Below are 24,600 nucleotides of genomic sequence, written 5' to 3' on the forward strand. Positions count from 1 at the left end.
TTGCCCACAGCCTCTCAAGCTAAGCCCCCAATTCCCCACCGATCCTCGGGACGGGGGTACCTGGACGCTTCTAGCCTGGTCGTTCCATTTCCCAGCCACCCTGCCCTGCGTGGCCCCAGACTTCAATTCCAAGCTGGAAGCTGGCCAGAATGGGGGTAAACACAGATCTAGCCATTTGCACCCACTCCCTTCCCTGCTGCCCCCAAACCTTGCCAGCCACACATAAGCCCACTCTGGCCGGCCCCCAGAGGTGGGAAGCCACACCGCCTCCCGTGAGAGGGGGCCTAGGTTACCATAGGTGCAGTTACAGCAGAAGCGAATGATGAGGAGAATTTCCATGGCAGCCTCCGTCCCAGCGGCAGGAGCTTGCGGCCATCGCTCGGTGGCTCCCATCAGCAGCCTGGCCACTCAGCCACCTTGCCGGCTGCTGCTGCACAGCCTGAATCAAGCAGCCGCTTCAGAGTGCTCCTCTAGCAAGGGGGAGGGGCGGGGAGGGAGGCGCGCGTGGAGAGGCAGGAGGGGGAAGGGGGAGGAGGAGGGGAGCGAGCTGCCTGCTGGCATCCTAAGGAGGAGCACGTTTGTAGCTGGCCGGCTGCCTAGGGACAGAGGCTGGATTCTTCCCATTTGTGCACCACACACACTCACACACTCGCACGCACATGCTCACACAAGCAGGGCACCGTAGTCCACAAAGGCAGACAAAGGAAGGTGACTGTTACCCAGCTCGTTCCCCAGAGTACCTTCCATAGTGACTGATGTGTGGCTGTCCTTGGAGTCCTTGGGACCTTTCACTTTGAGTTCCTGCCAAACAGAGGGGAGGAATCACTACATGGCCTCCCCATCCCCCACTGGAGGCACAGCAAGTAAGGCTCTGAAACCCAGGGTGTGAAGAGGAGGGCAAAGACCAAAGCATGGGTCCCCCCACTGCCTGCCTCACTGACTCCCGACTCCCTGTGCCACACCCATGATCTCCTGGAGCCTGTGGAGTCCCAAGACTGCGTGTAGGTGAGGAGGAGGGGTTCTGGGTACCAGAGAGGTCTGTGACAATAGTGCTCCTCAGACATACCCCGTAAAGCCCCTCCCTGGTGACTCTGAGGGCATTCCAATGAATGGGTGGTGACAAGAACAGGACCTCCCCCTGCCCCCCACCCCCAGCCCCGGTCAGGGTTCCCTCCACGGCAGCCACACACAGGGTTGTACACATCAGCCCAGGGTATGTGGGATTTGAGAGGACAAGCAAAAGGAGTACCAGCACCTTGGGGCACAAGGAGGGATGGAGATAAGGGGATAAGGTCTTGCACAGGGGGAGGCAGGGAGGCAGCACACCTGGGGCAGAGACCCAGCTCCAGAGGGTGGTCTGACCTATATCCTACCCAGATTGAGAGGGACTCAACCCAGCCCCCACCCACACCTGCCACTCCCCACCCACCGGTGCCTGTGCTGGCAGCAGAGAGAAAACTGCAAGGGAGGAAGGAAGAGCCAACACCCCTCCTGGACCCCAGGCAAAGTGATCCAGAAGTGAGGGCTGGAAACAGACTCCAGGGATGGCTTATCCATTCGATCCTCTTTTATCTGCCTTTAGAGAGAGAGCTTCCTGCTCTAGCCCTTTGGCAACAGACCAGTATGGCCTGTAATTGGAGCTGTAATGCAACCCCCACTTGCGGGGCTGAGTGCACGGAGGGGGCCTCCGAGTGGGGTGTCAGCAGAGAGGCCAGGGCGAGGTGAGGCCAAGGTCGGAAACTCAGGTGATGTTGTCTGCTCTGCCTGGAAGTGGGGAAATGTCCAGGCAGCGACGGGAGCTCCCCATTTCCTACTCCTGCCTCAGGCTGTTTCTAGACAGAGAAAACCCTTGGGGACTGAGCATGGGGGTGGGGAGAAGGGGGTTACTCAGCTCCTCAAGACTGTGTCTCTGGCTGGTGACTGGATTCCCAGCTTCAGGAAATTTTTTTCTATGCTCCTCTCCAGCGTGGCCTAGAGGTATGAAATCGCTCCTGCTGCAGAGAAGGGCCTGACTGCAGTGATTAAGTGGAAGCGCCAGTAGGAAGCGACGGCCTCAGTGCATGAGTCAGGGTGAGAAGCCACCTGGCAGCAGGCCAAGGGGCTGGCTCCGCCTTTGGGGCCAGCAGCCTTCGCCAGGGACTAGGGGAGGGATGCAGGGGCCGGCGCCGACCAAAGAGAATGGGCAGTCGGCCCAAGCTAAGGGGAGACTCACCACTCTCTGGACCGTACATGACCCCGGGCAGCCTTGAACACAGATCAGAGGGCTCCAGTTTGTTCCCAGGGAGCGCTGGGAGTGATAAGGGGAAGCGCCATTTCTCCAGCCTTGTGACTCCATGTGGAGGGACTTCCCCACCCAACTCTGTCCTCCCAGGCAGAGGGTGACTCACCTGACGGCTGACTCTGGGAGAAGAAACTGAGCTTAGCTCCCTGCTTCCGTCCCCAGTAGATGTATTTGATGGTGGAGGGGAAGTATTAGCAAGCCCAATGTGGCCGCAGACCCAAGTCTACATTTTCCCATCTGGCTTTTACTAGTAATTAAACTGACGTGTTCATCTCCATCTGCCCAACCCTTGTGCTGCCTCTCTGCTAGTTCCAAACTGGAGGAGAACCCATAACCCCAGGAGTCTCACAAACACTATCCTACGTCTCACCAACTTTTCTAGCACCAGCGCTGAGAGCGGAAAGCAAAGAGTCCAGAGAGGCCCGTAAGGCAGGATTTCCAAAACTGCAGAAGGAGCCCCCTGTCCCTGGAACCAGAGGTTTTCTTGTCCCAGGCTTAGAGCTGGTGCCGTGACTGCAAGGCCAGCAGCTTGGGGGTCTCACTGAGATCCTTCTGACCAAAGGGGTAAGCTGGGCTCTGCTCCCGGAGGATATGCGAGCTCCTCCCTGACACTTCCTGGAGGGAAGTGTCAATGGCAGACATTGCCACATCTTTGCCCTCCAGAGAATGGGAAGAAGGCTTAGCTGCAACAGGGGGACAGGTCTATTACCAGCTGGAAGGTATATGGCTGTGTCTCCACATAAATGGGCCTGGGCCTCTCTCTGTTGTGGGATTGCAAGGATCTTAAAACACCACCTTGGGGCGCCTGGGTGGCTCAGTCGGTTAAACATCCAACTTCGGCTCAGGTCATGATCTCACCGTTTGAGGTGAGCTTAACATCTGTTAATTCTGGAAGCCTGAGTCTGGATCCTGCTTTGGATTCTGTGGCTCCCTCTCTCTCTGTCTCTCAAAAATAAATAAATAAACATTAAAAAAAAAAAACAAAAACCAACACACCACCTAGTTTAGACCTCTTCAAATCTTCCTGCTCATAAAATCACCTGGGAAGCTTGTTAAAAATATAGACTCCTGGGTCCCACCCAAACCCTCTGAATTGAAGCACCAGGGAAGGTGCCTGAAGATCTGCATTTTAAACAGTGCTCCCGGTGGTTCTTATCAAGCAAGTCTGGGATGAGCTGAAACATCCAGACACCTCACTGGACAGAAGAGGAAATAAGGCCAAGAGAAGGGAAGTGACTTGCTCAAGGTCACTACCGTGTTGGGAAAATACTGCCTTTTTTCTTTTTTGCCTCCTCTGTTCTAATATAGAATAACCTAAACAGAATAACAAAATCAAACAAATCGTTACTCTTATATTAAGGGGGAAAATATCAAGTGTGAGAAAGCAAATGTCAGTCTAAGTGTTACCCTCAGGGGAACCATTTCCCTAACTGGCAACAGGCCAGAAGGCTGGAAGGCTCCAGGTTGTAGCGGGGGCTGTGCAGGGAGCTGCCCACCTCCGAGATCTTCTGGAATTGATTGTTGGACTGGCTGCACTTCTCAGCGGTCTCCAGAGCGACTTTATAGTTATCCACAAACGCTTTGTACACGCCAAGCTGGCTGGCCTGCAGGGAGAAGAGAGGAGAGAGAGAGGAGGGCAGGAGTGGGATGGGAGAGAGGATTAATGAATGGATGAAAGCCTAAGCAGGGCACCTGGAGCTCCCTTAGCACTCAGAACTTCTGACTTAGCTCCAAAGGGCTATGTGGGAACAGAGAGGGAAAGGTAGGACGAACATACTATGGTACCCCTTTGAACTTGACTGTTTCCGTGGAAACCAGCTCAGCCAATAAGGTTAACAAGAGGGTACTGGGGGCTGGGGGGAGCAGGGCAGGGCCTTTGTTGGCATGCTAGAAACTCAACAGCATTTGGCTTTATTTAGCATCATCAAGGTCTCTCAGGGTTTGAAGCCCCTGAATGCCTCACACGTCTTTCATAGTCTGGAATTAGCTGGAGCAGGGAGGGCACGTGTAGCCTGTTCAGTACCTCACTCCCCATGCTGAGTATAAGGCACAGCACTTAAAGGTACAGTGCCTGAGTGCCTGGCTGGCTCAGTTGTGGAGCGTGCAACTCTTGATCTCGGGGTTGTGGGTTTGAGCCCCACGTTAGGTGTAGAGATTACTTAAAATCTTAAAAAAATTTTTTTAAATGTTTCTTTATTTTAGAGAGAGAGAGAGAGAGAGAGAGAAAGAGAGAGAGAGACAGAGAGAGCATGAATGGGGAGGGGCAGAGAGAGAGGGAGACACAGAATCTGAATCAGGCTCCAGGCTCCGAGCTGTCAGCACAGAGTCCCATGCAGGGCTTGAACTCATGAACCATGAGATCACGACCTGAGCCGAACTTGGACGCTTAACCAACTGAGCCACCCAGGCATCCCTCTGTGTTTTTACTTTTAAGAATAGGGCTACTAGAAAATTTTAAATTACATATATGGCTCGCACTATGTTTGTACTGGAAGCACTGCTCTAGAGAAACTTGCATATGTGTGTTCCCAAGGAAATGTGGGCAAGTGTATTCACTGCTTTGCTCTTCCTCCTGTGAAAAGACTGATAACAAATGGCCACAAAAAAGGGGAATCCACACACACAGTACAGTTCAAATGAATGAACTAGATCTCTGTGTAGTAACACTGACAAGTTCCAAAACAAATGTTGACTGAATTGCAAAATATATACATGTAAAAAGTACATGTAAGGCCATAAAAAGATACAGACCCATAATAAAAAACACAAACTACAGCCCAGAAGGCGACACACCAAATTCATTCCAGTAGCTGCTTCTAGGTTGAGCAGAAGGGCAAGGGAAAGAGAGAGAGAGAGCCTTCATCTGTAAGGCTTTGTTTTCTTGATTAAAAAGCCTTTCTGTATATCTTCAGAGCTTAACATCTGTTAATTCTGGGAGATGAGTGCACAGTTGTTTGTTACATTATTCTCTAGAATTTCTGCTTTAAAATCTTTTTCAATGAAGTAGCAAGGAGGTTCAGCTGCTACGGGGCTCCCTCGGGGGATCCCGCCAAGGTGCTGGGGAAAGTGGGCTGCCCTTGAACCCCATTCTGCACCGCTCTGCTTTCTGCAGAATCCTTGTGCTCCTTAAGATCCCAAAGAGGTGGGGCAGGTGGAAGCTGGCAGGTGGGGGCCAGGAAAGCCAGAGGGGAAGATGAGCACTGGGATGCTTGCAGAGAAGCCAAGGCCAGAGCTGTGCAGGTCTCAGCCCCAGACAAGCCAGACTTTGCAAAAAAAAAAGAAAAATCTTGGGAGAAGGGCAGGAAGGGATGGAGCTCAGTTCCTTCTCCAAGGGGAGTATTGGCCCACTGGTGTCCCAAGCCACGGGGAAGGTTCTAGACAGCTGCTTCCTAAACCAAAGTAAAAATCATCGCTATTCTTCTTCCAGGTATGTGCTCTCCTTGTCCCCCTTTCCCACAAGAACGATAAAGGCTGGCTGCCCAGGTTGGAACCCTACCTTCCCATCCTACTGCCTCAGGGAGTAGCAGGACAGGAGTGAGAGCAGGAACTACGTGAGCAGAAGACCGGTGTGTAGGGGGTCACTGACCACCCCAGGCACTGCCATCTCCATGGCATATCCTTGTCTGTAGAACCCAAGGCCGGGCCCACCAGGGCCATTAACTGGGAAGTGGAGGTTGCTTGGAAACAGCAGCTTGGCACTAGGGTGATCTCATAAAACAAAGAGCAGAGATGCTAATTCCCTTCTCTCAGTAATGGAGACCAGCTGAAAATAAACTACCTCCAGATGCCTGGACTGCCCCAGCTCCACCCCGGCCCTCCCAAGCCTGCAGCTCCAGGGGCTTCAGATAGCAGTTCCTGATGTTGGAGGAGGGAAGGTGGGGAAGCAAATTCACAACCCAGGCCTGTGGGGCTGAGACCAGAATGCGGGGACCCTCGTGACAGCAGGGTCCAAGTGACAAAGATAAACTGGGACAGTCTTTCCACTATGCTCTGGCCTACACCCCCTACCCCAGCTCTGGTCAGCTCTCTTATGCCCTCCCAAGCCGATCAGCTCAGGCTCCTGGGACCAGGCCAGGAGTGGTGACTGGGTATTCACCATCCCTGACCTGGTGCAAGCACACTGGGGCTGCTGGAACCAGGAGCGTGGGGGTTTCCTTGCACGCTACCTTCTGGGGTGCCTCTTGCTAAGTATAACAACAATGACGACGATGACAGTGGTAATGGCAATAACAGTAACGCTACTGGCTAACTATGGAGTATTTACTAATGTATTATGTTCCAGGCCCCGTTCCAAGCACTTTTCAGGTAATAACTCATGTAGTCCTCACAACAATTCAATGGGGGTAAATACTGTTATTATCCTCTTTTTTACAGATGAGGAAGCTGAGTCACAAAGAGGTTGTACACGAAGTCACAGGTTCAATCTGTGGCAGAGCCAGGATTCAAAGTCAGCTGTGCCTCTAGAAGCTATGTCCCTATAACACTGCTGGCCTCTCAGGACACAGACCTGAGGTCCTGTGATGTCTCCCTCAATGCTCTTCCAAGTTCTCCCTAGTCCCAGTGGTCAAGGTCATGATGCACTCATTCATTCATTCATTCATTCATTCATGTATTGGGCACTGGGATGGTTCTGGGGTCTAATGATGAAGCAAACACAATCTGTTCTCTCAGAGCTTATGGTTTTGGGGAGTCAGGCAGGTACAGTGTTCACTGAGGGGATAAGCATAGGGGCTTTGTTCGAAAGTCTGGGTAAAGCTTCTCGAAGGAGGCTGTTCTAAGCTGGGAACAGATGGGGAAGGACATTTCAGGCAGCTAGAGCTGCAAGAACAGAGAGGTCAAGAGTGTCTGCTGCATGAACTAAGAATAGAAAGTTCGGTGTCAGGGGGCACAAGGATGGGGGAGGCAGCAGCCAGAGGCCGGGGGGTGGACAGAGGCCAGCATGCAAAGGGTCTCAGAAGTGGTTCCTCAGAGCCTGGTATTTACTTATCCAATGGGCAAGGGGGAGAGATTTAAGCAGGGGAGAAGCAAGGTCTGGTCAGGAGTTCAGATAACTCTCTCCTGCCAGTAGCTAAGGGTTGGGAGGCTGCTGGGGAGGCGGGCCCAGAAGCAGGAGTCACTAATGAGATGAGGGTGGGGACAAGTAGGCAGCTGTAAGCTTTAAAGTGGACTCCTTGGGTTGCGGGGAGGGCTTCAGGACGGGGAAGGTGGTGGGGCAGAGGAGGTGCCAAGGACTAGTCCAAGGGAGGCATGGATGGATGGATGGTGGCTGGGATGGTGGCAGCACCCGTTGAGACAGAGGCAGGAAGAAAAGCAAAGAACTTCAGACACGGTAAGTTCAGTTCTGATCGTGCTGAGCATGAGGTCGCAGGAGTATCCAAGCAAGAGTTTTCCCCAGTGTAAGCAAAATACAGGCTGTCCATTCAACCAGTCCCACCACTGCAGGGGAGGTAAAGGAAAGGCACTGCTCCTTACCCCTACCATTCACACCCAGAGAACAAAGACTCCTGACTGGCTGTCTCTTCCTGCCCTCTGGGCAGGCAGAAGTTATAGGCAGAGAAAGACCAGGGAAGAGTGGGGTTGGGGGCTCTGTGGGTCTGACCTGGGGACCCTCCAGGGGACACAGCCAGAGACAGTGTCAGAGCCAGGGGAGGGTGTCACAGAAGGCTCAGGAACTGGAAGATCTCTGCAAGCCTTTCCCAACAGTATGTCTGCACAGTAATTCTACCTCCTCATACCTTTCCCTCCCTTGCAATCCCTCAGGAGAGCTGACCCGTGTCCCATCTGACTGTTGACTTCAGAGGCAGCACTGAGGTGTGGCAAATGCCCAACGTGTCCCAAGTGAGCAGTCCCTGCCCACCCATCTGGCACATACTCCTGTATCAACTGAGAACAGGGGACCTGAAACCCAGCAAGTGAGCCTTCGTTCCAGCCCTTGAACTCCCTTGGGGAGAGAGAAACCTATGCATATAGCCTCTCACATCCCTGGAAGCACTTAGGGCTTCACCATGGGAGACCAGGAGTTGAGGCACTAGGCCCAGGTCCCCATACAACAGAGGCCCAGGCTTTCCTCCAGGACTCAGAAATGACCCAGGCCTTCAAGGAGGCCAAAAAGGGCTAGGGATGACTGGTCCTCTCCCAACACCAGCAGCTCCACCGAGACACTGGATAAGGACCCTCCATCAACAGAAAACTCACCAGCTTCTGGAAGAGGTGGCCCATGGTGACCTGGCTGTCCCACTGCTGCACCTTGGGGCAGAGGTTGTCATAGAACTCCTTGTGGATCTCGTAGATGTCCTGGATCTTGTAGAAGATTGTCTCAATCTGTTGGATGGTGAGCACGGGCTGGGAGGTGGTAGCTGTGGCCTTCAGGGGTTTCATGGGCTGGAAGTGAGGAGGAAGGCAGAGAGGAGGTGAGAGGCACATAAACCGGAGGGTCAGAAGGCCCGGGGCACTGATGAGCCTTTCCTGCAGCTGGAGTGGTACCTAGACAAGGCCACTGAGGGCAGGGCACCTGAAGTGTGGTTTGTATCAAGTAGCTGCTGTCATAGGCGCCGACAAGCCATGCCCAACCACGAGGGGACCTGGCAGCCAGGGCCTGGTCCAGCAGCCCTCCCAGGCCCCAGTGTTAATTACCACCAGGACATATTTCCCCCACGCCCTCATCCCCCAAGGGGCCCCTTCCCCTAGCCTGTGTGGACTTTGGTTATTGGTTTAAAAGGACATGTCCTTCTTCCACAATGGCCTTGTGCTCTGAGTCATAAGCTCCCTTGTCACACTTCAGTGGAAGGGAGGGTTGACTGGGAACTCAACCCCTTAGCTACTTCCAAGAAACACAACATGATTCTAGGATTTTGGGGTAGTGTCTCACAGAGACCCAAGACCAACATCAGCTGCACTGACATTTCAAGTTCCCATCACTTAGTATATAGAGAGCGAGCAAGGTGGCACGCATGCCCCTGTCCTACCTCCTATACCTGTGGCAGACATCGCTAGTCAATCACAATGCTCTTTCTAAATGAGCTTGGTTGTGGTCTCAGACTCTTTCTCAGTGCTGAGGTTGACATGTAAGATGAAACTTATCTGTAACCTCTGCTTGTCTGCACCAAAACTCTCCAGGGCCTACAGGTGGAGCAGATGAGGTGACAGACAATAACACAGGACCACTCCCTAATACTGACTGGAAGCTGGAACTATCACCTTAATGCCCCAAAGTAGGACTTGTAGGAAAATGGGACTTGGGTGCATTCTCTTCAGGGTGATTGCCTGTGAGTAATGAGTAAATATTCATTTTATAGCCAGGGGGAAAAAAAAGCTATTAAAATTTATAGTTGAAACAAACAAACAAACAAAACCCCCCAGATACTGAAAGATAAACAGCTCTTCCTAAGTTGGCCTTCCTCAGCCCTAAGCCTCCAAAAGATGCCTCGACTGCACTCCAGAGGCCCTGCAGGAGACAGGGTCTGGAAACCTGCCACACAGAGAAAGTATAGGAGAAGCAGGCACATTCACCAGGAAGACAGAAGCCTGAGTCAGACATGGTTAATATTCTTCATCTAGCTGAAGGGCTCTGTGTGGAAAGAGGCCTTTGACTTACCCTGAGTCACTCTGGAGACCCAGGAACAACCAGAAGTTATGGGGACAGGTGTGGCCTCACTAGAGCTGTCCCCCATTGTCTTATAGGGTTGGGTAGTGAGCTTTCCAACCAGAGAAGCATTCAAGCAGATAATGGGCGACTCAGTGCTGGACTGGATGGAACACTGACACTGAGGGAGACCGAAGTTATCACTGGCTCACTCCGAGAGCTCTGAGAGATGACTATCAGCTCGAGCTCCCACGGCAGCCAAACTCCAGGCAAGCTTCCCGCGCTCCTCCCATCCGGCTCTCTGGTGGTGGCAGGGTCATGTCTATCCATAAGAGGAAGTCCCATCTACTCAAATACCCAGATGATGCTCTGAATGCCAGCTCCCTCATCCTCCCAGCTCCAAAAAAAAATGTCCAGAAATGATAAAGGCAGGGAAAAGCAGAGCCTTCCTTCTGACCCTTTTAGCTAACCCTAATGTCCAGGCTTTGCTAGGGAGGTAGGATGGGGTTTAACCTGGGGCAGGCCAGGGGGTGTGGGCTTGAGTCTCCGCTCTGCCACTTAATAGCTGTGGGCACAGCACTTAGCATCTGGGCCTCAGCAGCCTCATTTGTAAAACTGAGATAATATTACCTTCTTGAGAACACTGATGGGCAGATCAAAAGCCATAATTTATATAAAATACCAAGTATGTGCCTGGCATACAGACGGCAGTCAATAGTGTTAGCTGCTACTATTATTATTACTCACCCCACAAATAATGTACCAAGTGCCTCATGTGAGGCCAGACCAGGGTATTCAGTGACTCACAACACACCCAATCCCTGAGCCCGTGGAGCCTCCCATCCAGTAGGGGAGACAGACACATAATTTACATAGAAGTGCAGTGAAAGAAATAAGAAGGGGACCTCCTGAGACAGGGTGGGGAAGGACAGCTTCTCCCAGAAAGGAACATTTACCCTGAAACGGAAGCATGGGGGTGCAGAGGACAGTATTCGAGGCAGGCTTCCTCAACGCCGGTCCCGAGGTAGGTACGGTCTTGGCGAGAGACAGGAGCCGGAAGAAGGCAGTGAGCCTGTGTGCCTGGGCAAGGGGGAGGAGTGGGGCTGGAGGACCGGGCAGAGGCCAGATGGGGCAGGGAAGACAGGCAGCTTGTAAGCCCTTGCAATGAGGGTGAGGCAGGGGAGTGATGGGGGTCCAATTTTCTTTATAGGAGATTTCTTTTTCTGACTCATGATCCTTGCTCTGGAGAACGTTATAATCTATTTGAGTAACATGGACCAACACAAATGAAACAATCTAGTGGGCAAAGCGAGATAGGATATCACCCATCTTGGGCTGTCAGTACCAACCAAGTGGTCCCAAGGTTGGTTGTGCTGGCACAGCTCTGAGGGCTTCACAGAGGAGGTGACAGGAACAGAACCTTGAGGTTTGGGAAGATCTGAGCAGGTGGAGGGTGGGTGGGGCATGGGTGAGCATGCCAGGGAGGGAAACAGAAGGAACCAGGGGCCAGGAGAAAGGGAATACTGTTCTCCCAACCCCAGGTGGGTGGCCCCGCTCGGCTTTAGGGCTCCCGAGATTCCCTGAAGGACACAGAGATGGTCCTCAAGATCAATGTCCTACTTAATCCTTTTTTCCTCTACCAGGAATCCAGTGGACAGACAAGTCACCACAGACTCCCAGAACCTTTACTCCCTGCTCCTGCCTGAGTGCAGTCCCCACTAGGGAGGGAATAGTCCTGGGAAGACAAAGGGTCAGGATTTCTCAGGAGCTGCTGGGGATGCACTCCTCCGCCACCTATGCAAAGATAAGATCTGACCACTCTGCTTCCTCCTGAACCTCCCACTCTGTCTACAAAAAAGGAAGAAATGGGTGCTCACCAGCAGTAGGTCACATGGACAGGGGCTGCACTCAGGCCATCACAGGGTTCTCAGGACAGGGTTGGGGACCTTTGGTCTCAGCTCTGATTTCACTCGGGGGAGAGGGGAGTGATGGGTGGGTGTGAGCCCCGGCTGGCCAGAAACCCTTGAAGGCAGTTCACTTTAATCTGGTGAAGCCCTGAATCCAGGCCTCGGGTCCAGATGGCTGCAAGGCCAAGGCAACCCCACACTGAACTTCGATCCAGCACTGTTCTTCTGCCCGTGTTAGCACTCCCAGAATCCTGCTGCAGGGAGCAAGGGTGGCCCCTGGCTCTCCATTTTATCAGAGGAGAAAAAGATTCTTGAGAGGATCACGGAGGGACCTCCCAGTCAAGCCTGGCGCTCGAGTTCCCATGAAGTGCTTCTCAGGAAGATGGGCCAGGTGGGTTCTGACTCATAGTGGGACTTCACACAGCGATCTGTCAGCTCTGTCCCCCAGCAACTTGGCTTTCGAAACAGGGGGAAGAAATCTGCCCACCTCCTCCACCTCCTATCCCAGAAGGCCTGGGTTTACTCCTCCTCCCGGAACCCAGAGAGGCAGGCACAGTTAACCTGTTTTACAGATAAGGAACCTGAGAACCCCAAAGTTAACTGCCTAAATGAGAGGCTGAGAGAGGAGGGCCAGAGGTGGGAAGAGCTTTAGGTGAGGGCCAGGGGGCAGCACCTGAGCTCACTTCACACATTCCTCACACATTCCCCACGGTGGGGAAGATGCAGAATTTCCTGCATTTGGTTTGTCTCCCTTCCTCCACCCCCCCACTTCAGCCCAGGCTCCCAGACCTACTTTGCTTGTAATCTGAGCCAACCAGGAACCTGGAGGTTTCCAGATTACCAAACCCTACCCTAGCCAACCAGCCAGGGGCAGGAACAGAGGCTCCCGTGTAGGTCCTGGCTGTGTGTGTGTGTGTGTGTGTGTGTGTGTGTGTGTGTGTGCATTCGGTGTTAGGTACACACACCACACACACCCAGCCATCTGCATATCAGGAAGTGTGAAGCTGAGAACAGTCAAACACAAACACAGTAGGAGCAGAGCCAGGGGACGAGGGTCGAGAGTCTGGTGATGAGTAGAAGATCTGGGTGCAGACCATGGAGAGGACAGGTTTTCTTCTCCAGGCCCCTTGGTCAGGTCATCCCCTGCCCCCCCCCCCCCAAGAGCAAAGGGCTTTAGCAACCAGGCAGCCACGAGGGGAGAGTTCTATAGCTCAAGGAGGGGGGAGGGAGGTTTGATTCCTTATCTCTGAGGCTTATTATCTGAGGCTGTGGCTGTGGAGGGTCCTGCCCCCTCTTCCTGGGGCCCTCCAGCACAGGCCAGGCCTCCTAGATAGTCTCTCCCCTCCCTCCTGCCACTGCTCAAGAAAGAACCAATCAGGGGCCTGGGATGAACAAACTCTGGGGGGCGGAGGGAAGGAGCGATGCGCCCTGGGTCACCTCTGGACTGGGGCTCCAGCCTCACAGGTTTTGCCTTTGAGGCATGAAGCTGTTAGGCGAAGCAGGGAGGGAGTGTCTTGGCCCCTAAACCTGCTGCTATCTTTGCTGGGACAAACCGAAATTCACATGGGGCCCAATGACTGACAAGAATGCAAGTTGGCATCTACGAGTGGCTTGCCTCTGATGAGGACGGGCCTCCCCTTCCTTCAGGGAAAGGGTGTGTTGACAGAAACAAGCCCTAACCTGAGTCTCTCTCAGCCCCGGAGAAAACAGCAGCAGCAGCTAACACTTAGGCTCTACGAGCTTCACATACACGCTCATCTCGTCCCCACAACAACCCCATGAGCAGAGTGCCTACTAGTATCAGTGCAAGCAGTTTGCAGATGGAGAAAATGGGCCACAAAGGCTCATCAATGTGCTGAAGGGCTAGAGTTCGAAAGCGGTCAAGCAGGGATTCTGGCGAGCAGTCTGGTTCCTTTGTCTGAACTCCTGTCAAACGGGCCTCCTTTTCGTAATGACAACTACGCCCCCTCATTCTGGTGTGGCAATCCAGTGTGTGAGAGGTATTTCATATGTGTCTGACTGGCCCTCTGCTTGTCTTCCTTCCTTCAGCTAATTGAGTGCCTAAGTGCCTGGGATTTATACTAGGTCCCCCCAAGGATCACCTGACCTTCTCAACCCCATGAAGGAGAGAGAGAAGGTAGTGGGATTATTCTCAGCTTCAGACGAGGAAAACGAGGTTCCAGGATATTATGCATGGCTTGCCCAAAGCCAGTGGTTTTCAAAACCACAACACGTGTGAGAAATAACATGGCCCAGTACACACATACATATACACATCCATACAACAAACCCAAAGTTTCACAAAATAGTACCTATTCTTACTACGTGCGATGCACGCTGACATTTTCCTTCTCTTTTAAAAAAACACACTGGTTCAACCTACTATGTTGACTTCACAAACGCACTAATGGGTTCAGATGCACAGTATGAAAAACAGTGCAATGAGTCTGTGATTAACAGCACAGTCAAGTCTTGCCCTAGTTCTGGCCTCAGACCACAGTCCTATCTGCCATACCGTCCAGCACTTGAAAAACACTTGCTGTGCCTACCAATAAACTCCCGGGTAGAGCTGTCCCAAACTGAGCCCAGGGTGTCGCAAAGCACCTGCACATTTCGATAGTTATTCCTTGGGTAATAAACACCAAGTCCCACCCGAGACACCGGGTGACGACATCTCACATCACAGCAAGTACAGAAATGGGCATCTTACGGTTCTTGTAAGAATGAGTTTCTACTCTACGTTTCTTATGCCCCTTGTGACTGATCCCATCCTGCGTCTCAGAAGGCAAAACACGCAGGGGAAAGAACTTGACCTGCCAAAGTTACTCTGCAAACTACCCAGCTGCATCTAATGAGCATTTTCTTCAAAGGCAAAAACATCTTACATCTGTGTACTACTTTTACCTAATATTAATAGTATTTTGGGGCGCCTTGGCGGCTCAGTCGGTTAAGCTGTCTGACTTCGGCTCAGGTTATGATCTCACTGTTCATGAGGTCGAGCTCCGTGTGAGGCTCTGTGCTGACAGCTCATAAATAAACATTAAAAAAAAAAAAATAGTATTGCCCTCCCAGGCTGAGTCTCGCCATGCCTCCGTCTTGGGAGGAAACTGAGGCACCTTCACAGAGGGTTGGGGTTGGTCTAATGCATCAGAGCTATGGTGATTCTTAAGAGACACAGACACCCTTCCACCTCACCTTTCCTGCCACAGGGCCTCGGGATGGGGTGAACGGCTCACTACTCCAGGGAGGAGGAAGGACTGGCACCAGGAATGACTAAGAGGGCTCAGTTTGATTGACTGGTAGAGACTACCCTGAGCAGTGTGGAGGCATAGGCTGGGACGCCACCCCCTGACCTGGACAGAGTGCTGTGATTGATTAGTAATGCCTGTGTGCTTTCCCAGATCAGGTAATGGAGAGTCAGGGCTGAAAGGCACAGGCCCTTTCTGGCAATGACCCCCGGCCACCCATTGCCAAGCTGTCAGCAGAGCAACACCAAAGACTCTGCCCACAGAGAAAGACTGATCCAGGTCTCCCTTCTTCTTCAACCCCCAAAGCAGTTTTTGAGCCTGACACTGAGGTCAGAGCATATACTCACCAGCAACAAGGCTTCCAGCTGGTTAATGTAGATCTCTTCGCTGGCCAGGAACCCCGAGAGAACCAGCTTCCTCATCTCCAGGCCTTTCCCTGCTTCCACCTGTATGAGAGCAAACCGAGAGCCAACAGGTCAGGAGAAAGGAGGCTAACATCCCGAGGGACCTGTTTTCTTGCCTTTTTCCTCCTCTTTAACACTTTTATAGAGAATAAAAGCCAAGTAGATTTACTATAGAAAATTTTGAAAATATAGAATAAAAAAGGAAAAACAATCACCCATTTTCCTGCTGCTAACATCTTCCTTTCTCTCCCACATTTCCTTATCGGACATCCACCCATCCACCTATCCAGTCTTAGAGTAGTGAGCAAAAGAACAAAGGAGGTGGCCTCGTGTGTAAGGGGCAGTTTGATGGGGGAATACAGACAGTTGACAAGGAAATCAGAGCCATGACTGAGGCAGCGCATGATCACATGGGAGGACCCAACAGGGGCCAGAGGAGGCTCCTGGAAGAGTATAAACTGAGAAGAGGGGTAGAGAGAATGAGACGGAAGTGGCCATGGGAGCCCCATGTTGTGGCCTTCTAGCTACACCTCTGACTATATCTTCCTGTCCCCAAGGGCTCAACCCCACAATAGAAGGTGCTGCACCCCCCAGCATTTCCTGACCACCTCACAGTGCAAGGCACATATCCTAACTAGCCTCCTCCCCACTCCAGAACTCCTCCTCCATAGTGATCGTGCCCCATTTAGCCTTGAACATCCGTCTTGCTAATCTCTTACAAGGACTCTGTTCCACCCCTCCCTTTCTGCTGCGGGCTTTGGCTCTGCCACCCAGATTCTTCTAACTGACCTCTGCCTCTCTCTCCTCCCTTCACACCACACACCAGAGCCAGGTTAACCTTCATGAGAACACTGCCTTACCCCTGATGCTTGTCAAGGGCTTAATATCAATACTGTAAAACCTTGCTAGTTGCAACGACATGTATGGATCTAGAGGGTACAATGCAAAGTGAAATGTGTCAGAGAAAGAAATACCGTATGATTTCACTCATACGTGGGATTTAAGAAACAAATGAACAGAGAAAAAAACAAGACAAACAAAAAACCAAAATCTCGACCACAGAGAACTGGTGGTTGCCAGAGGGGAGGTGGGTGGAGAGATGGGTGAAATGGATGAAGGGGATCAAGAGTACCCTTTTTCTGAGAAGCACTGAGCAATGTATAGAATTGTTGAATCGTGAAACTAATGTACCACTGTATGTTAACTATACTGGAATTAAAAAGAAATAAATAGGGGCACCTGGGTGGCTCAGAAGGTTAAGCGTTTGACTTCAGCTCAGGCCATGATCTCGCAGTTTGTGAGTTTGAGCCCCACGTGGGGCTCTGTGCTGACAACTCAGAGCCTGGAGCCTGCTTCGGATTCTGTGTCTCCCCCTCTCTCTGCCCCTCCCCTGCTCATGCTCTGTCTCTCTCGATAATAAGTAAACGTTAAAATTTTTAAAAATAATAATAAATAACATTAAAAAATATCAACAGCGCAAAATGCGATTATTTGGGGATTCAATTAGGTCATTTGTTCATTTATTTATTCATCCAGCAAATATTTACTGAACACCCACCAGACTCTGAAGATCCAACGGGAAGCAAACATACAATAATCCCTGCTCTTATGTGGTTTATACTCTAGAGGAGAGAAAGACATTACAACGAACAAACAAGTAAATATAAATCTATAACTATACACTGTGATATGGGGTCCAGCTTGTTCTTCACTTAAACACCTTCCCTGGCTCCTAGCGCCTCTCCTTACCCTGCGAACCTGCCCCACAGCTGTCAGATCTCTTTGTCTGCCCAACATGCCTGGAGTGTTCTGGCCTCTGAACTTTGGTTCCTGCTGCCCAGGATGCCTTCTTCCACTCTGGCTCTGCTCTTGTCCCAATCCCAGCTCTCTTTGGAGTCACAGCTGAAGTCTCTGGGCTGCAGCATCAGCTCTCCCATCAGTGTCTGGGGGGCCGACTCTCCCACCTGACGTGTGAGCTCTCGTTAACTGCCCAGTGACTCTGTGGGGCCTTGGAAACACTGTCATCACACTCTTCTTGCACATCCCTGAAGCCCAGCACCACAACGATACCCCTAACACGTGGGCATCCGACATTTATTAAGCCTTGTAAGTTCCTTCCGCTTGCATTTCGCCCTCAAATACCTCACTGAGGTCGGTACTATATTTTTCCATTATGCAACCATCGGCATAGCAGGCAGGACTTGGAAGAGGAAAGGGACTAGCCCAGGGTCACACAGCCAGGGAGTGGCAGAGCTGGGATTCCCTCCCAGTCCTTGAGCACCAAATTCCAGGCTCCTCCACTGCTTTAATGATTTCCTCGCTCTCCCTTTCTTTTTCAAGCATCAGATGCTTCCCTGGAATCTCAGACAGAACCCTCTCTGGGCATCAAATGCACACTCCTAGTACAGGCTGGGAGAGTCTATGAAGCTACCAGAAATTTCTGAAGTCTGGAGAAGAGTGGCCTTCTCCCAGTTGCACACCCTGTCCCCAGCATGTTCCCACAGCCTTCCCCAGGTGAGGGCCTGAATCCTTGGCCTTCTGTCAGCAACCCGGTTATCAGATCTGGGCCAGAAGCTGCTGCCCCCAGAGTCTCTGACCCTGTGATAGAAAAACAATGTCCTGCCAAAGATGTCCACATCCCACCCCCCCAAGCCTATAAATACGTCATCTTATATGGAAAAAGGGATTTTGCGGGTATGATTAGGCTAAGGATTTTTAGGCGAGATGACGACACTGGATTATCCCAGTAATCACAAAGGTCTATGAGGGGGAGGCAAGAGAATCAGCGTCAGAAAAGGCGATGTGAGCAGAGAAGGGGAGCAGGAAGAGGGAAAGAAAATGTCTACAAGGCTGGAGGATGCTACACTGTCAGGATGTGGCCATGAGCTAAGGAATACAGGGGGCCTCTCTAGAAGCTGGAAAAGGCATGGGAATGGATTCTCTCACCAGAAGCTTCCAGAAGGAATGCAGCCCTGCTGACCCTTTTAGACTCGTGTGTGAGAGAATACATTTGTGTTGGGCTAAACCACTAACGGTGTGGTAATTTGTTTCGGCAGCATCAGGAAACCAGCATGGACGTCAAGCTTTCGGGAAGGACAATGGTTATTTATTGATGGCTTCACAAGTACCAGGCACAGTTCTAAGAACTTTCCAGGGATTAACTCACTACAATCCCACGATCTGGAAGGGGTTGTCATTACCCCCACACCCAAAGGCACCGGGTGGAAACTGCCAGCTGCTTGGAACTCTCAGCATTTCAGGCAGGCAGCACACCCTTCAAGGAGCAAGGTCTGAACCTAGAGCAAGGCCACGACCCCGGCCCCTCATGGTCAGATTGCGGGCAGCCTCCCTGCACATCGCGCAAACCCTGCTGCTCCCCAAGCCTGACGAATGGGAGCTCGCCTTCCCTCCTGCTCCCTGCCAACCAAAGATTCACCTGAGGGCCCAGCAAACATCTAAAGGAAGTCACTCGGGGCGCATTTGGAGCTTAACGGCAGAGCTGGTTGGACTAGGACCGGGTGAAGACCTGGTGACGGCAGCTGCTGCCATGTTTTCATCCGCCTTGGCGTGAGTACAGAACCCTGGGCCAGTCCCTGTGACAGCCCCTCTCAGCAAGACCCTCTTCTCAAGAGACTTGCGCCTCAGAGCCCAATCATGAAAGAGCTCCCCCAAAAGTCAGTAGTCAGCACCAAGAGTTGCATTCTGGGCCACACTGACCTGACGTTTTGGCTGCCATAGGGGTAAAGGTGGCCGAGAGCCGAAGGATGTGAAATTAGGTTGTGCACATGTTACCAACAAGAGGCCTGTTTTCAGTTACCACCAAAAACCTCTTCCTTTTTTTTTTTTTTCCTGCTTTCCTCCGACCCCCGTGTTCCTGGCTTAGAATCATCTGGAAACTCACAATTGTTTCTTCGATCCTTGCGGGGCTAGTCTTGTCTCACAAATCACCAGGGCTGGACATTCATTCATTCTGCACTATGTGCCAGCCACTGGGAATACAAATTCAAAGGTGAGAGAGACAGTCTCTGCCCCCAAAGAGCCCTCCAGGGGTGGTGCCCACATGCCCAGAATCCCCAGGGCCAGTTCTCTGAAGAGCTCAGGGTCCCCACAGCATGGGCCATTCTGCTTGCCAGTCGTCCAGCACAGGGAAGCTGCCTTCTGAGTGACGATGTCTCCACTTCCTCCCCAAGCAGAGCTTCAGAAACGTAGCCACCGCGGGCTGGTTCATTCCCAGCAGTTTACACAGTTTGGGGGCTTGAGGCCCCCAAACGCAAGAGGTCAAGTCCCTCTGGTAAGGACAGTACCTACAAGGTAGGTTTAGCCAGCTCTGGCTCGGTCTTCTAAAGCGTTTAGAGGCTAAATAAAGGTTTGGGTCTGGGCCAAACCAAGATACGATCTGTCCAGGAACTTTGACCTCCTCCAAGAAAATAGTGAGGACTGAACAGGCAGAGCCACCTGCCATCCAGAGCCCTAGGCCAAATGGCTCTGCACACAGCAATATTCAGTTCATGGGCCACCTCACCTTCTGAGGAGCACCCAGCAGGATCTGCTCAGAGTAGATGCCACTGGGTCTAGAGGCTGTGCCCATGCCAAGCAGCAGCCTTAGGACAGCTGGCCCCTCTCTGAGCTGAGACAGCTGCAGGGATGCCCAGCCATTCTCTCTTCTTCCTTAGAGCTAGGCACTGGGGAGGTCCCCTTCAGCCATTTCCTTAGCGGAATTTAGAGAGGGGGGACAAAGCCCACTCCCCTGGAAGGTGGATCCCTGTATCCCAGGTTCTCCACTGTCTGAGGCTTTAGGCAGGCCCAGCAGTGTTTCTGAAGGCAAGGTGTTCATAGCCCACCTTTGCACTTTGGTCATACATACCACCTGCACTCCTGTTTACCTAATATTATTCTTCACAACTGACTTCTTAAAAGTACAGCCTTATCTCAAGCATTATCTTTGAAATCCTAAGATGTCAAGTCATATTTCCCCTAAGATACATTAAAATATAAACCTGACCACTAACATGCAAAAAATACATCTAGGTGCCACCTAAAATCACATCTCAAATCATCCGAAGTGTAGCCCACACTTCGGGAAACACCCCAGTGGGGGGCACAGGCATGGCCATCACTGCCTGTAGGGGCCCAAGAGACTGGGGCAGGTGAAATCAATGTGGGTGTTTCTGACTATCCATTAAAAACTGGCACGGAACAACACCTGATAGGTTAATCTGCATTACAAAAACATTTTTATTCCTGACAAATGAGTTCCTTTAAATAGCAGCTTTTAGATAGCAAGGCACTATCAGCCCTACGTACCTTTAAATAGAACCGTACGAAAGAGTTTTGGAAAGCACACAACACTTTCCGGCCAGGAGGTGATGCTGCTATCAGTATTAACATTATTATTAGTTCATAGGGAATTAACTCCTCAAAGGGAAGTCCGGGTTGAAAAACACAGCAAGCTCCAGCCCCAGCTCTGGAGGAAACCACCCTCTGCCCTAATCACCTCTGTCCCCCAGGAAGATGAAGCAGCTCAGAAATTACACTGAAAACACGATTGATTTATAGGACTGGCATTTGGACACATGCTCAGGAACACAACCACTGTTTAAGGGGAAGTACTCCTGGAGTAAAGTAATAGCAAAGAGCGAACTGCCTTGGATTCCCACCTGCTGCCGAGAAGGGTCTATCGTGCCAGACTGCCAAGACCGTCCACAGCCCAGGCCAGGAGCACACCCTCCAGAAACGCCCCTTGACCACACATGTGCACACACACACAGGCTCACACGCATGTGCACACACATGCACGAAGTCCAGCTCTGACCCCGACAGAAGTGGTGTCTCCTCCTCTGAATTTCGTACCCTTTTATTGGAACCCCGAGTACTTTCTCATTCTATCCCTATTATCTGTGCGCTTGCCCCCTTGCCCTGAACTGTGAACTCTTTGTGAGAAAGGATCATGCCGTGTTAATCTTGTCTCCTCCCCAGTGCCAGGCAGGATGCTTTGACTAGAACACAACCTGACAGCGTTTGTTGAATGACTCAAAGAGGTTTCTCCCCACCTCTCTGCAGCCACCCTGCCTGTCTTCTCCCTCTATAGCTCCCTCTATACCAACCCTGATAGAGAATGGGGGTATCCTAGAGGTGTTCGGGATGAGACAGGGGGCCTGGAATTCCCCAACACTCAGGAAAGGCCTCTTCCCCCCTTGCTGAGACAAGTCTGGGAAAACTGAGGCAGCAAAGAAGAGGGGAAGACCACACCTAGGTGCTCACAGGGATCTGGAAAGACCGGGCTTTTTAGGTGTGATGTGTGCCTGGGCCCCCTTAGCATCTGTGTGCAGCCTCCGGGGAACACCTCTGAGTAGAACAAGGCCGGGAACATGGTACACCCTTTGCAGGCCCCATGGAGCCTCGCTGTCTCCACAAAGTCACTGAGCACCAGTCATGTCCCCAGCTTTGTGCAGTGTTCAGCAGTGAATACAACATGGCCCTTGCCCTTGAGGAAAATAGGGTAGAATCAAGGAGGCAGATGCCTAGAGTGCTGAGCAGAATAAAATACGGTCTAAGACTGAGGCAAAAGCCAGAGCCTAGAATAAGGGTGGATCCATAAGGCAGCATATGAACAGGACCCCATCTGCGCTGGGGAGGGGTTCTCAGAGAAGGCCCATTAGGGACTCCCCATATCTCCCAACCCACACACTACTTAGCTCCCGGCCGGTGCTCTTGGTTCATTACCAGACTTTTCCCCATCCTGTTCCTAGTGGGGAGGTTGCTCAGACCCTAAGTGCAAAGGCCTCTGCGGGCCTACTTAAGTCACATCTTAACCCCCAGTGCTCTGAGCTAGCACCAGATGAGGGAACCAGGGGTGGGATGCTAGCCGCTGCCCGCCTCCCATTACTGCTCCTCTCTGCTCTGCACCCAGGCCAACGGCTACGGCTCCACGCAGACGCCACACATCAGCCATCTCCTGTGGGTCTGTAGTCTGTTTTTACCTCCATTAGCTCCTCCTTAGAACCACACTGTAGTGCGGGCGTGGCAGGGCTGTGATCCCCATCTTACAGGAGGGACAAAGAGGCCCAGAGAGGCTCAGGGGCAGCCTCCTGCCCACGGCAATGCTCCGTGCACCACACCCTCCGGGGTGCAGACAGGCCCGGCGGGGAGTGGGGCATGGATGGTCGGTCACTCTGTTAGGCAGCCTGGCTTGCAGCCTGCAAACTCCCTGCTGTACGTTCCCACTGGCCCTCTCTCCCAGACACAGAACACAGAGGAGGCGAGCAAAAGGCTGAGGTCAGGGCTCTTCGAAGTGGGCCTAGGTGAAAGAAAGGGAGAATGAACGGTGCAGTGTGGATGCCTCACCATGCCTCAGGCAGCACCGGTGTGGCTGCGAGGGGCACCCCTGGCCCTGGGGAGGAGGCGAAGAAAGGAAATGGGATTGATGCACAGCCCCCTCCTGCTCCACCTTCAAGGCAACTCCTACGACAGGACAGGCGCATTGCTGGGGAGAACGTTCACAGCCCCAGAGTGAGTGGGCTGGGGCCCAGCAGATGCTTCTTGACTACGCCCACCTTGGGAAAAGTGCCTACCCACCTGGCTCCTGCCTCAGAGCCAGCTGTTATCACCCCCTTTGCAGCTGATCCAATTCTTTTCCTTCAAGGAAGCTCAGTGGCCTCTGGCTCTCCCTCTCTCCCAATGCTCTCTTGCTTGCCCTAGCCCAGACTCACAAAGTCTCCTTGCTAGGAGGCCAGTGGCCCCTGTGGCCCGAACTTCCTAAGTGCACGCATCCTACTGTTGCCATGGAAACAATGAATTACGACCTCCTGGTTTCAACTCAGCCAGCTCCTCTGGGGCAGCAGGCTCACGCCACTGCCGTGCCCACCAGGTGACTCATGTCACTGCCAGAGAAAGCCCCCAGCACAGCTGGCCTGCTGGGGAAAGCCAGCAGCCACTGCCACTTTGGACAACTGGTCCAGGGGGAGGAGGCAGGCACTGCACCTCTCCCCCAGGAACAGCTGCCAGAGAGCTCGGCCCCTCACAACCCCTCGCAGGCATGCGCCAGCCCCTCTCGGCCGGAGTGCGGTGCTTCCACCCGGCCATGAGGCTGGTGCACAAACCAGCCATTTCTGCCCGCACACAGCTTCGGCAGTCGAGAGCTGCCAGCCCTGCCCCTCCCCCGACAAGCATCCAGGGCGTGTCACATTCCCACCTTCACGGCCACCAAGAAGGGGGACCCTGAGCCGGGGCTGGTCGGGGTTCCCAGCTCGCACTCCTCCAGGAGAAACACATCTTCATCCTCCAGAACCTTGTCCAAAAAGCCTATAGCCTCCTCTTCCTCTTCCATGGCAGCCGGAGGCGCGGAGGGCAAACAGGAAGCGGGGTCCACGCAGCAGCAGCAGCCGTTGCCGCCGCCGCCCCGGAGGGAGGCAGGCGGGCAGGGAGGGGAAGAGCGTGCAGGGCAGGCCTAAACCAGCATGCTGGCCTCCCCGGAGTCAGTCCTGGCACCCGGCCACCGGCTCCCGATGAAAGGCTCCATTATGAACCTTTTCCTGCTGCCGCTTCCCGGCCCTCCCGCGCGCCGGGGCTGCGGGCCGCCTCGCGCGCGTCCCCAGGCCGGGAGAGGGGAAGCGGCGCTCCGGCAGCCCCGCCGCCGCCGCCGCCGCGAGCGCAGGGCTGTCACTGGAGAGAGACCGCGCGGCGCGCCGGCGGAGCAGGAGGAGGCGCCCCCGCCGGCCGCCTTGGCCCTTCCTGCTGTGCGCGCCGGCCCGGGCGCAGGCGGGGCCCCGCGCTCCCCGGCCGCCGCTCCCGAGCTCCGGCCGGCCGCCCCGCCGCCACCGCCGCCGCCGCCGCCGCCGGTCCCACAGATCCCGCCCTTTCTGGACTCGGAGGCTCGCGTTTGCTATTAATACACAGGAAATGCACGACTTGACTTGTGAGGTGGAGCCGTTCCCTCTGCGGTCACCGGCCAGAGGCTGACGGAGGCTTCTGGAGCGCGGAGGAGGGGCGAGGAGGCCGCAGACGGGCCGGGCGCAGGGGGAGGTCTGCTTCCCAGAGACAGGCTTTATTTACAGCCCCTCACCAGAGCCGGAGCAGGCAGGGGGAGGAGCGGAGGAGCAGCTGCCCGCACAGCCTCCGGGAAGACCCGGGCGAGCCTCGCTGTCACCCTGGGACGGCCACAAGCTGAGCCCCCTTCTCA

At 53.2% G+C, this 24,600-nt stretch overlaps 1 protein-coding gene across 9 annotated transcripts in view; it reads right to left on the minus strand.

Moving 5' to 3' along the window:
• The window catches only part of ABR (ABR activator of RhoGEF and GTPase), a 183,172-nt gene that overhangs the window by 56,307 nt on the left and 102,265 nt on the right, over positions 1–24,600 (minus strand). For 4 of the 9 annotated variants that reach the window (XM_045044863.1, XM_023243676.2, XM_023243678.2 and 1 more), the window contains exons 3-6: positions 15,366–15,464; positions 8,477–8,662; positions 3,778–3,885; positions 720–801 (exon numbers count right to left, since the gene is read on the minus strand). In XM_045044863.1, the coding sequence (XP_044900798.1) occupies positions 720–801; positions 3,778–3,885; positions 8,477–8,662; positions 15,366–15,464 (475 nt within the window). Of the gene's footprint in view, positions 1–293; positions 409–719; positions 802–3,777; positions 3,886–8,476; positions 8,663–15,365; positions 15,465–23,613; positions 24,281–24,600 lie in introns of those variants that run through there. The other 5 variants (XM_023243677.2, XM_023243679.2, XM_023243681.2 and 2 more) reach the window with 3 other exon arrangements.

Source organism: Felis catus, chromosome E1, assembly GCF_018350175.1.
Source record: "Felis catus isolate Fca126 chromosome E1, F.catus_Fca126_mat1.0, whole genome shotgun sequence".
NCBI classification, from domain to species: Eukaryota; Metazoa; Chordata; class Mammalia; order Carnivora; family Felidae; genus Felis; species Felis catus.